Source organism: Mustela lutreola, chromosome 11, assembly GCF_030435805.1.
Source record: "Mustela lutreola isolate mMusLut2 chromosome 11, mMusLut2.pri, whole genome shotgun sequence".
Lineage (NCBI taxonomy): Eukaryota > Metazoa > Chordata > Mammalia > Carnivora > Mustelidae > Mustela > Mustela lutreola.
The window spans coordinates 24,268,857-24,284,387 of NC_081300.1; the positions used below are offsets into that span (position 1 = coordinate 24,268,857).

General features: G+C 52.9%; 1 protein-coding gene across 2 annotated transcripts in view; it reads left to right on the forward strand.

Moving 5' to 3' along the window:
* Positions 1-15,531, forward strand: part of MYO5B (myosin VB) — a 345,627-nt gene that overhangs the window by 303,989 nt on the left and 26,107 nt on the right. For both annotated transcript variants that reach the window (XM_059138813.1, XM_059138812.1), the window contains exons 26-29: positions 1,774-1,914; positions 5,373-5,438; positions 8,995-9,234; positions 10,269-10,369. In XM_059138813.1, coding sequence (XP_058994796.1) covers positions 1,774-1,914; positions 5,373-5,438; positions 8,995-9,234; positions 10,269-10,369 — 548 coding nt within the window. The remainder of the gene's footprint in view (positions 1-1,773; positions 1,915-5,372; positions 5,439-8,994; positions 9,235-10,268; positions 10,370-15,531) is intronic.

Consider the following 15,531-nt stretch of genomic DNA (forward strand, 5'->3'; position numbering starts at 1 on the left):
AGGAAGAAAGAAAGAAGGTACATCCCTGGTTGTCGCTCTTATAAAACTAAGAACCCGTGGCAGAAAGGCAAAGCGGCTGGCTTAAGAAGGAACAGCTTTGGGGCACTTTGGGGGCTCAGTCATTTAAGCGTCTGACTCCTGATTTCAGCTCAGGTCATGATCTCAGCGTTGTGAGATCAAGCCCCATGTCTGGCTCCGTGCCGGGCGTGGAGTCTGCTTGAGGTTCTCTCCTCTCCTTGTGTGCCTCTCTGTCTCTCAAATTTAAAAAAAAAGAAGAAGGAATAGCATAGTTGTTAAAATAGAGATTATCTTCCCTATTTAGTATCATAGCACATACAGAATATCCATACATATGCAAGAATTTATTTTTTCTCTGACCGAGAAGCGGATCAAACTCAGAGAAGAATTATTTGGACTATTTGGAGCCACACATGTTTGCTAAGTGACTACATCTTTGTCTAAATACGGTGCAACTCACTGGCCTTGGTGACCTGTGTGTGGTTTTGTCAGGGGTGCATAGACACAATTTTTCCTCTGGCATTTGAAGAGAAGAGAATCCACAAGCAGATGAGACCTTACAGAGCACACGGGAGAGCTGGAGGAGAGACAGTCACGAACACGAATGTGCCCTGAGCACGTCTTGGTGCCACGCACCGCGGGTGAGCCCTGGAGAAGGAGCAGTCACTCTGAAGAAGGGGCCAGAGACGGCCCCTCTTGGGGCTTGTCGGGTGCAGAGTCAGGGGACAGTCAGGTGGTAGGGGAAGTTTGGACTATAACTGCGGGTACGTGTGATGCATATGATGAGAGACGGCGGGTGACAGAGGAAAGGTGGGGAGGATGGAAAAGGGGCCCCTGGGACAAGAAGGCGGTCTGTCTGACAGGCTGCTGGCCATGAATGCCTGGCAAGTGCCTAAGCATGCTCACTGGGGCCCCTGGTTCTACCATTGCGATCGCCTAAGTCTGGGTCCCGGAGGCTTCGGCCACTTGAGCTCCAGACGGGCTGCCCAGGTGTATGTGTGGCCTTTTCTGGGTAGACATAAGGGCTTCCGTCGGTGGACTTCACTCTTCAGGGAGACTGAGGCTGGTTCCTGGGATGAGCCAGAGCGGTGAGCTCCGTGCACTCCTGACATGCGTGTGGAACGAGTTCTGTTGTCCCCCGTGTGGGCACGTGGACTTTAAATGTCCACATGGATATGCTCGTGCGGACACACCTGCACACAACAGAACCCAGGGGGCAAAGCCAGGCCTGAATCGAAAAGGGGGATATCTGGGAAACTAACACTCTACAGTCTGTGGAAGAAACAGGTCCGGTGGCCGGGCAGCGTTGGTTCTGTCTCAAGGTGCCATCAAGTGGAGTTTAGACAACACATTTGCAGGGACAGGTAACCGCATCGGTTCTTAGTCAGGGAGCATTAAAGCCTGCATTTTACTGTTTCTCTGGTATGAGACTGTTTCCATAAGAGAGCTCTTTTAACTTCCAAATAAAATGGCTGTGTCTTTATCTATTCTGGGAATGTATGAGCGGTTATCTTAAGTGGCTCTCACAGGAATATAAATGGCCAAGACTCAGATGTTATCGAGACAGAAAATGAGCCTGGAGTGCCAACTTTACTAGGAGAACTGATGGTTGGTTGGCACTGGCTTTGCCTCTGGGGCGTGGATTGATGTCTGGGCGGAGAGGCAAGAGAGGCAGCTCAGAGAGGCAGGCTGCATGTCCCCTAAGGCACTGGTGCTATTGAAACCTCTTTCCCGGCTCCCTGTGTTCCCCCGAAGGACATTGGCCTGGAAAAGGCGGCCATGGACATGACGGTCTTCCTGAAGCTGCAGAAGAGAGTGCGGGAGCTTGAGCAGGAACGGAAGAAGCTGCAGGTGCAGCTGGAGAAGAGAGAGCAGCTGGACGGCAGGAAGGTGCAGGTGCGTGCGGGGGCGGCAAGCCTGCAGGGCGGCCCCACATCCTCCCGGGGCTCAGGCTGTGACCTCTGGGGTCCTGCGGGTATTGGGGAGCAGGGAAGAGCTGCTTCTCCTGTTGATGTCCTGTTGAGTTTCTCTGCCTGCCGGTGCCCCCACACCACCCCAGGTGGACAGGAGGAGGCTCTGCCAAGTACCCCAAGGCAAGGGATTTTCAGAGGCAAAGCGGCTGGGCCGGGGGTGGGGGGGAGGTGCTGTGGCCTTGGCCCCTATTCACCAAGAGGACTGGAATGTGTGACTCAAGTATAAATATAAGCCACAGTTGAATTTTAGCAGAGAAGAGTGATCGCCCCTTATGTGGAGTCTGGCATGGACTGGAGTTTAACCCCACTCGGGTGGGGAAGCCCAGGTTGGCAGGCGCTCACCCTGCTGTCCCATGATTGCCCCCTGGCCTCAGCCTGGATGATCATCCGTATCTTGCGTCTCGAAAGGGTATTGCCTGAACCCTTAGTGTCCCCGGATCTAGTCCCCTCTCTGTCTGGGACCCGCTCGGCCCCTGCTCAGCACTCAGCGCTGGGCTCATAGCAGGTTTTCAAAATGCTTGTGAAAGGAAAGGACACAAAAAAATGTCAGGAAACTCCCTAGCCATCGAGGAATTTGTGATCCAGGTTGGAAGGACCAGGCATAACACGGGTGAAAAAGAAAGAATAACATCGGAAGCGCTCAAACCCATGCAAGGTTGGGTGTGGACTGGTGCTGTGGGAGTGGACAGAGCCCATGGAAGTGAGCAGTGATACGGAGGGAGGAGCCGCACGAGTCTTGGGAAGTAGAAGGACCCGTTCTGATGGGGCGGAAGACCGGTTCTGACATGGGTCATGTCGTTAGCTGACCTCCTGGTGGCTTTGTCAGAGGCCTGTGCTGTGTTCTTAGGCCTGATTTTCCCGTTATGGGGTTTGACCCCCTTCCCGCATCTCAGCCCTGCCCCCGCTCCTACCTCTGCACCCTGTCTCCTTTTGGTAACACCTGGCTTCCTTTCCCTTCAGATGTAATACAGACCTTGGTCTGTATCGCTAGCGTGTTCTTGGGTGTTCTGAACACTGAGTGGGGAGGTGAATCTTGTGGTGGACTTGAGTCTCTAAGGTCGATTAGCTTCCTAATGGAGAGTAAAAGGTTTAGGTTTACCAATGACTCAGTCCGTTAGAAGAGAAGCCGCTCTGACAGGCTGCACAAGTCAGATGTTTGAAAAGCCACATCGACGACACCAGACAGTGCCTGACCTCAAAGTCCCTGGCCCACCCAGCTATCCCCGGACTTTCACCCATCACAGAAATGCCAAATAATTCTAAAATCTTGGCTTTAGGATTTTTCTTTGATACCAAATTAAAAAAAAAAAAAAAAAATCCATTTCTTTGAAAGCAATCACTGAACTAGAGTTAGAACATAGGCTTGCCACCCAGCCCTGGATGTAAATTGAGGGTCTTCCTTTAAGGAGAAGGATCTTATTTTTGAGAGTTTAGTAAGAAAGGCAAGAGTGGAGCAGGGGAAGGAAGTTCTGGAATCCCTCTAGAGCACCTTGAAACTGAACTTGCCAAGATCATGTTCTTGGATCTGCCTTTGGTTGCAAGAGGGATCCTAAGCCACTGGGTCTTTTCCCTGGAGAGACGTGCCGCGGGGTGTCAACTCTTGTCACCGCGGGGTGGCCTCTTGAGAGAGGCCATGCTGTGGAGGAGGAGGGACAGAGATGTCTATAACCTGTGCCATCAGCGTGGGAGTGATAGCCTGCTGTGAGGAGGGGGCCTCTGTGACCACTGGGCTGCCCCTGTATTGGGCTTCCCGTCCATCCAGCTCCCTTTCCCCAGGCCTGGCACAGTCACCTTTGCCACCAGGGTGATCCCAACAGGCTGCCCATTTAGAAACATAACTACCAATCCACCTTAACGCCTCCCCCCAGACTGCAGACGATCTCCATGTTCCCAGAACCAAACTCACTCCACAGTGATCCATGGCCACACGTCACACCCCCACTCCATGGAATGCAAGTGCAGGCCTCTTACTGGGCAGCCTGTGAGGAGCAGACCCAGACCAGTGCTGAGGCGGGAGGCCAGGCAGAGACTGGTACCCTGGACAGCGGCTTTCCCAGGTTGCGGGGGCAGGGAGTCCAGTGGTCAGCGCCACAAGCCTGAGTCTGGGAGCGTCCTCGGGAGGTGCTCGGCGTGCTCTGCCTGGGCCCTCTGCCTGGGTGCACCTGATCCACGCATGGCTGGTGATGGCCTTAGCCTGGACCTAAGGCTGCTAACGCACAGATAGTCCAGTGAAGCACTGTCAGGTTTTAGCTACCAAACCTATCTTATTTAAGGACCGTCACCCGCTGCTTGAAATCGCCCTGAGCACCCCTTTTATGAGGGTGTTCCTGCCCCTTCTCATTGACAGTTCAAGTCCAATAGCTGCCAAATAACCATAGGAGTCGTGGGTTCCTTGAGTCCTGATGGGCTAGCATTCCAGGTGCCACTGTCCACATCTTTCGGAACTTAGTATCAGGCAGCATTTGAGTGCTGTAGGGGCCAGCTGCTGGACCCCCTCCTGGAGGGGGACATGGAGGGAGCAGCTGGGAAAACAGATCACACCTGTGCACAAACCCAAAACACCCCAAAGTAACTCCTGAATCTCATTAATAAGGACAAAATTATTGATTAAACTTCTTATTAAGTACATACGTGTTATGTTGCTGGTTTCCTCTGCTGCTGGAACAAAGTCGCACAAACTGGATGGCTCAAAACAACAGAACTTTCTTTTCTTATGCTTCTCGAGGCCAGAAGTCAAAAATGAAGGTTTCAGCAGAGCCATACTGTCTTAAAGGCCTTGCGGGAGAATCTGTTCCATGCCTCTCTCTCTGAGCATTTGGTGTTGCTGGAAACCCTGGGTATGCCTCAGCTCCAGTTCCTTGACTTGGCGCCGTATGACTCCTGTCTCTGCCTCCATCTTCAGGCGGCACTCCTCCCTGCGTGCGTGTGGCGTGTGTGCGCTCATCTGTACGTCCTCTCTCTTCCTGTGAGGACGCTTTCGTGCCCGTCCTAATGACCTCATCTTGATTTGATTTGATCTGCAACGACCCCGTTTTATATCACGTTACGGTCACAGGGACCAGGAGTTAGAACTTCAACGTCTCTTTTGTGGGGACATAATTCGACCCACAACAGAGCGTATACATGTTTGTATACATGAGGATCCCATGAATAAAGTCATGGAGGGGGTGAGGGCCGGCAGAGGGGTCATCTGTGGAGAGCTTCCTGGTGGCCTGGAGCTGTAAGCTGTGTTTTAGAGGTGGGAAGGAGGTGGTCCTGCTGGGTGGCAGGGGCAGCGGGTATGGACACTTGTGCAAACAAGCTCGAGGACCAGGGGTGGAAACACGCCTGCAGAACCCTGCATGTGGTCCGGGCTCACCTGCTGTCTCCTCATCTATGCAGGGGGAGCAAGCGAAGAATGACCTAGACTTGGACCAGGATGCAGATCTAGCCTACAATAGTCTGAAGGTAAGACTGTTAGCACAGGAGATCCTCGAACTCTCCCCTGCTGCGGGGAGAATGGATGACAGAGTCTGTTCTCGAGTGGAGCCATCAGCACACCAGGCCCCCTTGGGTCTCTTCCTCTCAGAAATGGAGGAAATGTGTATTCACCACAAGCAGCTATAGTCTGTGCTCATAGGAAACACCAATGAGGGGTTGGCTTCCTAGAGTTAGAACAGACCCCACTGGTTAGGGGCTCGGTCCCACAAGACAGCCACCACTTCAGATACCAATCAGATGGGTGGGTCCCCAGGTGACCCACACTTCTGTCTAACTTGGCTACAAATCAGAGGATCCCATAATCCCCTTCCCAAGTTTGACCATATGTGAGGACAGCCCACAGAACCCAGGAGAGCATTTTATGTACCATTATTGGTTGATTATAAAGGATACAACTCAGCTACAGCCGAACGGAAGAGATGCAAGGTGTATGAGAAGGGGCACAAGAGCTCACAGGCCATCTCCAGGCGCGTACCCCACACCCCACCAGCTCCCTATGCTCGCCAACCCGAAGCCCTCCGAATTCCTTACTCAGGGTTCTGTGGAGGTTCCATTACCCAGCCACCAGTGATAAAATTATTGGCCTTGGGTGTTTAGCTAGATCTCCAGCCCTCCTCTTTCCCTTTCAGGGTGTTGGTTGGGGTGGGGTGGTAAGCTGCAGTGCTCTCAGGGCTGGTTCCCCTGGTGGCTGGCATCAACTCGGTGGGGCTGAAAGGGGCTTGTTAGGACTTAGAAGAAATGCCAAGGATTTTAGCATCCCTGAGTCCGGAACCAGGCCCTGAGATCAAATATAATGAAAGCTGTTCCTCTCATCTCTATCAGTAGGAACCACAAGAGTTTTTGAAGCTCTGGGCCAGGAACCAGGGCCAGAACCACATATGTATTTGTTATGTCACATATGTCTTTACCTACCTGATAGAGTTCCAGTTGAAGTCGTAGGTGACCAGTGGGATGAGTTCACTTTGAAAAATGATCTAGACCTGCATGGAGAGATGCCCCGTGCTCCCAGAGCTGGCCTGATGAGAGCTGGGAGGTCAGCGAGTGGAAGGTCCCAGGGCAAGCAGGCCTATGTTGACTACAGTGATGGAGGACTAGGCTCTGGGGCTGGGAGGGAATGTACAGAAAAGAGTCGTCAGAGCACTCCCCCACCACTCCTCCCATTCCCAGAGACTTGGGAATTGGGAATTTATCCATTCTGCTGTGGGCAGTCTGGCTGCACTCATAGGACCATGGAAATCTCTGGCAACAGCTTCATTGCCCCAGGAGAATAGCCCAGAATCGTGCCCATGGCTTTTTGAACAACAGGACCACAGAAGTGTGGGGGCTTTCTTTTCTGAATTATTGATAGGACCTATTTTTCTCATGTGATACTTAAAAGCTTCAGAGCACTGCGGGGGTGTTGGTGGTAGATGCCTGCAGTACGGGCCTTCCGCACACCATTATTCCACAGCCGTCCCCGAGCGTGCAAACTTGTTAGGCTGCGTTAGAACCGGTAAGACAGTCTAGCCCAGTGGGTCTCCAGGAGTGGTCTAGGAACAGCATCACTGCAGATATGCTAGAAAGGCAAATGCCCAGCCCAGCCCTGCCATATCCATTGGTTTTCACCTGCCCTCGTGAGGTTTCTGTTACCCACACAACCCTGAGAACCACGGCTCTACTCCAGCACAGAGGGCTGGCTCGCAGGGCTCCCAATCTGCTCAAAAGCTCCCCCTTCTCTCAGCTGCCCCCTGAGGAAGGTGCTCCCTCGGGTCCTGTAGGCTGCATCTCACTGCCAGCACAGGGCTGGGCTCATGGAGACCTCAACAAATACTTGTCCCAAACTCTTGAAGCTCCATGACCCCTCTGCTCTGTTAGGCCAGGGTTCTGAGGTTACAAGACCTGGTTTTGCCTTTGTTGTCTCTGGTGAGACTGGGCTCAACCTGTGCCCTTTGTCCCAGAGGCTGGCCCTGGGGACCCATGGGTTTGCAAGAGACCAATGCTGGGGAGGCTGGCTGCGAAGCTTCTCAACAGACCCAGACCTTGAGGGAAAAGAGGAAAAATGAGGCTTTTTGCCAACCCATATCTAGCGGGCCACTGCTTTCCAAGGGAATGGAGGGCGGGAAGTCAACCGTGCCCTCTCAGAGTGTAGACTTGGCCTGAGCAGAGGTCTAAGCAGATGGTGAGTCTACACACCTGGCCACTGAGCCATCTTTTCTGACCCAATCCTCAGCAAACCAGGTTTGAAAAGCCTGCCCACAAGTGCACGGGGGGGAGATGAGGCAACTGCAGGAGGACCCCCCATCCCCGCCATGAGTAGTGGTTTTTGCTGATACTCTGAATTCCCTCTACCAGAGTTTTAGAAATGGTCCCGATCCTTCTCTAGTGCATGAAGGGGCTAGAAGCACACCATTTGGGTACTGGGCTCCAGGCTTAGACATCCCCCGCTGTGGATGAGAGGGACTGGAGGGGTCCGCAGGCCCACCACACCTGCAGAGCATTGCTCAAGGAGGCCTGATGTGATGTAGCGGGGCTGGAAGGTGAGACTCCCTGGACCAGGCATCGGGAATCCTGGCTGCTAGTCCTGGCAGGGCCTCTAAATTTATTGTGAGCCTTCTCAGCTCTGTTCTCTTGCCCTCATTCAGAAAACAAAGACATTGTTTGTTTATATGGTCTCCTAGTTCTGGGGTCCTGTGGCTTCTGTAATCTGCAGCCAGTCCCCCACTTAGCCACTTGTTGGGGGCCGGCAGTTGGGGTTGGGAAATTTTGAATCCCATATACAGCAAGACCTTAAAAGCATAATATGTGTGATTATCAAACTATATATGGTCTGACTTTGTCCAACACCAAGTTAAATGTTATGCCCAGAAAACGCAAAATACATCCTAAAGTTGAATTTCAGTGGTATTTTTTACTCTCTACACAAGTGGTTTTTCTTTCTTCCACTGGCATTGACTGTTGGTGGTTTTCCATGTGACCCAACCAACAAAAGAGTATTCCTGGTATACTCCAAAATATACTCCAAAACTTTAGTCCACGTGGTGCTCCTTAGAATTGGGGGGGGGGGGGGGTGGACAGTGATCTCTTGAGAGATAAGTTTAGGAAATCCTGCAGTCTATATGCTCTCTGGAAAGTCACCAAGTGCATTAGTGTATTAAGGTTCTAGGAAGTCCAGTGTTAAAAGCATGTTCTGTAAAATTAAGCTGACATTTCCACGAGGATAGGTAGGGGTTTCATGGCCAAGTACACTTAGAAATATGAACACTGTCAGTCACTTCAGGGAATGCTATCATAGAGGCCTCGTGTGCGATGCTTCATGCCAGTAACTTAGGGCTGTGGATTCAAATCCAGTTTTAACTACTGGCCTTTCGCCAATCATAACATTTACAGTGCGTGTTCTTGTTAAAACCAGAAGGCTGCTGTTCACTTCTTGGGAGTCAGGGCAGGTTGGTTAAGGAAGGTGGAGGGGGAAGATGGCATGGGGAGACCCCCACCCCCAACCGAGGTCCAGGGAGAAAGGGAGTGTGTCACTTGGGCTGTCTTCCAGAGGCAAGAGCTGGAGTCGGAGAACAAGAAGCTGAAGAATGACCTGAACGAGCTGAGGAAAGCAGTGGTGGACCAAGCCACCCAGAACAACTCCACCCACGGCTCCCCGGACAGCTACCACCTGCTGCTGAACCAGCTCAAGCTGGCCAACGAGGAGCTGGAGGTTCGCAAGGAGGAAGTGCTCATCCTGAGGACCCAGATCGTCAGTGCCGACCAGCGCCGACTTGCCGGCAAGAGCACGGTAACAATCTGGCAGCCCCCTGCTGGGCTGGTGAGGGGGTTACCCTCGGTGGTAATACAGGCGGAGTTTTTCTTACATATCTTTACCCATGAGAACCTTAAACCTAAAAGAGCAAACTCTTCTGCTCTAGGGGTCTCTCCCCTAAGGGCAAAGCAGGATACTTTCTGCCTTTTCAGCGTGACCTTTCATGGCTAACTTTGCTGGAAATTTCTGGAATCTGCTGAAGTTACTCAGTATGAACAGGTTCAAAAAGAACAAGGCAGAGAATTAGAGAAGCAAGAGCCATGGCCTGAGCAGTCCCCTTGGCCTTGTTTTTCACCTCATGCTTTGCCCCTTGCTGTTTACCTTGATTCTGAGGTAGAGAAATTCTTTCCTCTCAGCCCTCCCTTGTGGGGCAAGTCCGGCTTAGGATTTGTTCTTTATAGTTTCACCTTCTGGGACAGACTGGAGACTGGGAGGGGGAGGGGACAGGGAACCTAGAGGACCTGGATCACTCTAGGTATGGCCCAGGGGTGACATGGGGGATACATAGGTAGTCCTGGGTAGTCATGAGTGTGGAGGATCAATGCTGAGACAGACCTTTGGATTTGGGGTGCTGTCACCTCCAGAGACACTGTCACCCCTGCCATGGCCCCCCAACCACCATTCCACATTCAGGGTCTTTTACAGCCAGGCCTTATCATTCTGTGCCTTTGGAAGTCACATTCCTGCGTGGGTTTAACGGCTCTTATTTGACGTCATCCTAGGCCTTTGTTTTTTCCCCAAAAGCTTGGTTTGTTTTTTTTTTTTTTTTTCTTTCTTTGTAAGTAGTCCCCAGGCCCAGCAGGGAGCCCCACGTAGGGCTTGAACTCATAACCCTGAAATCAAGACCTGAGCTGAGATCAAGAGTGGAACACTTAACCGACTGAGCCACCCAGGCACCCCACCCCACCACCCAAAAAACTTGTTTTTATCCCTCTGTATGTAAAGTTTATGAAGTTGTTTCATGACAGTTGTTTACGTTACCAGTGTAATTTTAATCTGGGACCTTCTAGGAGCCGAACATTAATGCCAGAACAAGTTGGCCTAACAGTGAAAAGCACGTAGATCAGGAAGACGCCATCGAGGCCTATCACGGGGTCTGCCAGACAAACCGGTAAGTCCCACCTCACAGTAACTCGGCCTGGAGGAGGTGATGGGAAGGGGTCTTCCCCAAGCTGCTGTGTGATGTCTGCTTCTCAGACACTGACCCCGTGCTTCAGCATCAGGGTTTACTTTTTACCGGAGGCAAATAAGAAGGAACAGACTCCCTGAATCCCATAGGAAACCACTTGTTAGCTTCTGCAAGACTCCAAGAACACAGCTGGAGCCTCCAGAAGGTAGACCCTCTGACGGGCCTGAGGAAAGGAACCCTCCCTGGGAGGAGTGCTGATGGGAGGAATGGGGAAGATGGTGAGAGTGGCTCGTTGCACTGAGGGGGAAGCCTGCGCCAAATGAGCCCAACAGAGTTGTGGGAGGGGCCGGCTGCGGCTCTTTGCTTTAATACTAGCCAGACTCAATCCTGCTGGTGGGCCACAGTGCCCAGCATTTAAGAGCTGGAACCCAAGCTAGACACCCCAGAGGCTGGACGGGAGAATTAAACCACTGCCAGATGGGCGAACATGAGTTTTCCCTGAATTTTACTTAACCAACCTCTAGTCCCTCCTTAAGGATGAGCTCCCCCAGGTTAAGGCAACAGAGTGTGACCAGGGGAGGCGGCAGGGCCCGGAGGAGACGCCCAGGCAGTGTGGCAGAGCACCTGGCAAATGTGCACCCTGGGCTCCACTCGCTTACTAGCTATGCAGTAACTCCCTCAGTAACTTGCAACTGCTCCATGCCTCAGTTTCCTCTTCAGAACTGGGGACAGTCCCAGCACGCACGGTGATGGAGAAGACCATGTGAGATGGTCTGTGTAGTGCACTGAGAACACTGACTGCCATTATTAACGTCTTTGCCTCTTTGTGCCCCTATGGTTACTCGTCAGAGCAGAGCCAGCCTTGTTCCTGGCTGCCTTTCTCTCTCGCCTCAACCGAGTGTCCCAGTAGTCACTAAGTGTTTTACAGAATTGTTGAAAACCGGAAGCATATCTAGAAAATGTCAGTAGGTGTCACTGAGAATGCAGCCTGATGTTTTCAGCGAGAACGTCACAAAATGACCTGAAGACTTAGTGCTGTGATTTCTTGGTCTTCCAGCCCCATTTCTGCAGATAGGGAAACTGAGGCCCAGAAGGGGTGAGTGGCTCTGGCATGCAGCCAGCCCGAAACCGAGTCAAGGTACGATCCAGAAGGCCTGACTCCTGGGCTGGGCTGCTCCCAGCGCACTGTGTAGGTAATCACAAGATGAAGTCCTTTTAGCGGGCCCCCAGGAGGAGAGTCTGTTCCCGGAGCGCTGCGGTTCTGTCCCGGAAAGGAGAGAGAAGGAACTAAAGGCAAGCTTCTCGGTGCTGAAACTGGAGTCGAGATTTAGTCACTTGAAATGTATCTTGAGTGAAGAAATGCATTGAATAAGAGAACAGACCACAGGTGTAGTATTTGAAATTAAAGGAAGAAGGAAGGAAGGAAGCGAGCTGGACCCTGATGGGGGAGCACGAGTGCGGGTCTTTCTGATCTGCACCGTGGCTCTCAGCAGCTGTCAGCTGCCTTCTTGCTCACCCCAGTGCTTGTCAGGGATCCAGTCCCGGAGGCTGCTTACTTACTGTGGATTTGTCTTCCTTTGCAGCAATAATCATGGTGTGGTAAAGTAAAAATAGCTTTTCTTATATCTTAAAAGAATTGCACTCCCAGCAAGCCCGGGGTACAATAGGGGACCCCCAGCCCATGACCCCCAGTTAGGTACAGAAAGCTGCCTCATGGAGGGAAGCCTGTAGAATCCGGTCCCCAGTGCCTGCCACAGCTGGAAAGCGACCGACCAGACCATGATGGGTTTGTGCCTCTCGAGGTTTGGTAACCGCAGCAGTGAGGAAGGAGCGTGGTGGGGGGCATGCAGGGCAGGGGGGTGCAGACGGCGATTCCCGGGCCCCGGTAGTGAGGCCATCAATTCTTACAAGGGCAGCCCCTGCCATAAGAGAGCTCCGAAGACCCAGCCTGCGATTTCCCTGTAACGGAGTGTTCTGGTTGGAACAGAAGTTGCATGAATGCATTTGTGCTTTGGGGTGGAGGGGTTACAAAAATCTGTCCTCTATCTAGAAAAAGCTTACACTCTCAGGCAATGGATTTTGCTTAGCTTTCTGGAGGGCTACTCCCCACGCCCAGTCACAGCTCCTCTGAGAGTCCAGGGTCCCCTAGTTTGGAACTTTTTTCACGTGCTAACTTCCAGAGTTTATAGAGTTCTGTTTCATCTTTATGACTGTGCCTCTTTCTTTGTTCTCCACTTTGGGAGAGAAGCCAGTAATGAGGGTCTGTTCTGGGAAGGAACTGCAGGAAGATGGATAGCTCTTCTGCTTCCAGAAAGTGCTTTCATTTCCACGTTCTGGGAGCTAAGAGAAATCAGCAACATTATGACCATTTCATCTGTGGCCAAAATCAAATTAAAGAGAGGGCTCGTCCTTGCCCCCGGGGATGGGCTATTGCAGACACAGGTGGGTGTCTGGAGGGTTGGAGGGGGGGAAGCGCTGGGAAAGTGGGTAGCAGAACAGGCTAGGCTCACCTCCAGGCGTGCACTCAGGTCACAGAGCGAGGTAGGAGCAGGAGTGTGGTGAGGGCTCAGATCTAGCTCTGGGAACAGTGTACCTTTGGCCACTGGCTATTTCCACTCAAGTCTGTGGAACTGCAAAGAGAAACTTAGAGTGCATTACTGGACCTCTGCTTGGGTCCCAGGAAACCTCGCCGTCCCTCCTCCCGGCAGGTTCCAGGAAACAACAGGAGGCCCTTGGCACAAAAGGTAGCTTTGCCTGTTGGACAGGCAAAGCCGGGGTTATTACAATGAGCCTGCTGGGGACAGGGGAGATCCTGTTTAACCAGAAAAGGGTGTGTGCACATTTCTTAGGATAGGCTTGGCATTCATGGCTCATTTGAGACTGAGCCTCAGCCTCCCCAGCTCCCTTCCTTGAATCCTCACTGTCACTGTTCCCAGCTGGAAACTCTGTGGGGCGGTGACTCCCTCATAAGGGTTCCCAAAATTCACTGGGTCCCAAACCATCAGCATAGCTCCTGTCCGCTGTAATTCAGAGGCATGGCCGTATTTATCCCGAGACAATTCACCTTCCCGGGCCCCGCCTGTAGCTCAGATTTCTCTCATTCATGGTGCTGGGGTTACGGCCTCCCATTCTCAGAGATTGTGGGGATCGTCCTGGGCAGTTGGGCAGAACATCCAGCTGAGCTGCAGAAATAAGGACATCCATGGAGCAGGATATCTTCCAGTTTTTTAGAGACTGGAAACCAACCATTTTCCTGCTCTTAGGAACCTTGCCTGTTTCCGTTTACAAGGAGGCAGGGCCTCCAGCCAGGACAGAGGGATGGCCGTTGGGTCAAAGTCCTCACGGGGCTCTCTGGACAGGGTCCACAGAGAGAAAGCAAAGACTCCCCCACGCCTTTTCGGCTGCATGAGCTTTACAGTGAACAAGATTATGTCATTAAAGATCTAGAAGGAACCTCAGATAAGTCAGCGGGGCACTTTCATTTTACAGATGAACCAGGTGCAGGACATGTAGGCGAGAACCACGACCACGCCTTTGGGGTGCCTGGTTCTCCAGCCGGGTTCCTCTATGCGGTCTTGCTGCCTTCTTGGAGCAACTTGGAGACTTTACCTGCTGGTTGCTCAAGTGTGTCTGTAGGCTCACCGGGAATGGGGCTCGACACAGTGGTGTGTACACAGCCCATCCTCCTTGAATGTTTGTTGATTTGTTCACTGACCTCTTGTACTTTATTTTTAAAAAATTCTCCTAGGCTGGCGTTTGGGTTTTCCTTCTCCTGCCACTAGGTGGCCCTCCCTCCCAGGCCTCCCCCCATGAGAGCCCACGAAGGGGAGAGAGTCCCCGTAGAGGAACCGGTCCTCTTTGATCCAGGAACAAGGGCTCCGACCTGAGCTGGCTGACTGCATTTTCATTAGCCCGTGTGCCCAACTTCCTGAGCCCGCACAGTCTCTACTTTTATCTTTGTGCATCATGCCCGGCCTGTTCCAGAATTAAGAATTCTGAGAGCATCTCCCTCGGAGCAGGGATTAATGCTAACTTCCTCTCTGTGTAACTCAGCAACGCACAGGCACCCGCCAGAGGGTGAGAGGTGGGACTCCGTGTGCCATCACGGGAACTATAGGAAGGAACACCGTGACCCTCCCGGCCAGAGCCAGCAGCCCCCTCCCTCCGCCTGGGCATCTGGAGGGCCAGCCAGGATGGGCAGCTGTCCGGGCCAGGCAGGTCCTCTCCCTCTTGGGATCCCTTCACTCATGGCAAACAAGGTGACGGAAAAGGTCCTGCATTCCTGGTGAGCAAAGTACTGGCTACTGAGCGCCCTAGTTAAATGTGGTAGGAGCTGAGAAGGGACAGGCACTAGCTTGCCAGCTCCCACTTGACATGGCCAGGGTCCCTTTTGGATTTGCTGGGATAAGTGGAACACACAGGGGGTTTCTGTGCTAGGAACTGAAGGGGACTGCTCAAAGTCTCCAGTCAACACAGTCTCTGGGGAGGCCAGGCCTCCGTGAGAGCTCTGGACATTTGAGAAGCCAGAGTCCTAAAGAGGAGAGGCCCCCACGATGGACTTCTTGGCAGTAATCTGCTCGCTGCCCAGCAGGAGGTAGCACAGCCCTGAAAGGAAGGCGTGGAGCCCCGCATGCGCCCAGCGGTCCCTGCCCCTTCCCTCTCCTTCAAGCTTCTCAGGGTGGGACCTAGGAGCCGCATGACCCGCCTCCCTCTAGAAGCAGCTTGTGTGAGCCCTGCCAAGGCCTGGGGCCGCCCTTCATGAGGCTGCGCTCCGGGGAGGGGGTAACGGGGTAGCTACTCCCCCAGACCTCACCCAGCACCCAGCAGGAGCAACACAGCAGCTCCACTCCTCCGGGGGAAGGTGGTCTCCCTGCTGTGAGGACGGGGTTGCAGATCCGGGCACAGTGGGCACACCGTCTGCGGCTCCTCCGGGATTCCTGCCAGGAAAATTGGGATCCAACCAGCACAAGGAGGATCCCCACACAGAAAGTCGGGGGCAGCCTCCTGGCAGGTGCGAGAGGCTCAAGAGGCTCAGTCTTCAGCCTACAGCCCCCTCCCACCGGCCCTTGAGGATCTCCTGTGTGTGCCTCAGGGAGGTACATGGCTGGGGGTATGGGGGGGCACGCACCTGACCTCCAGGAGGG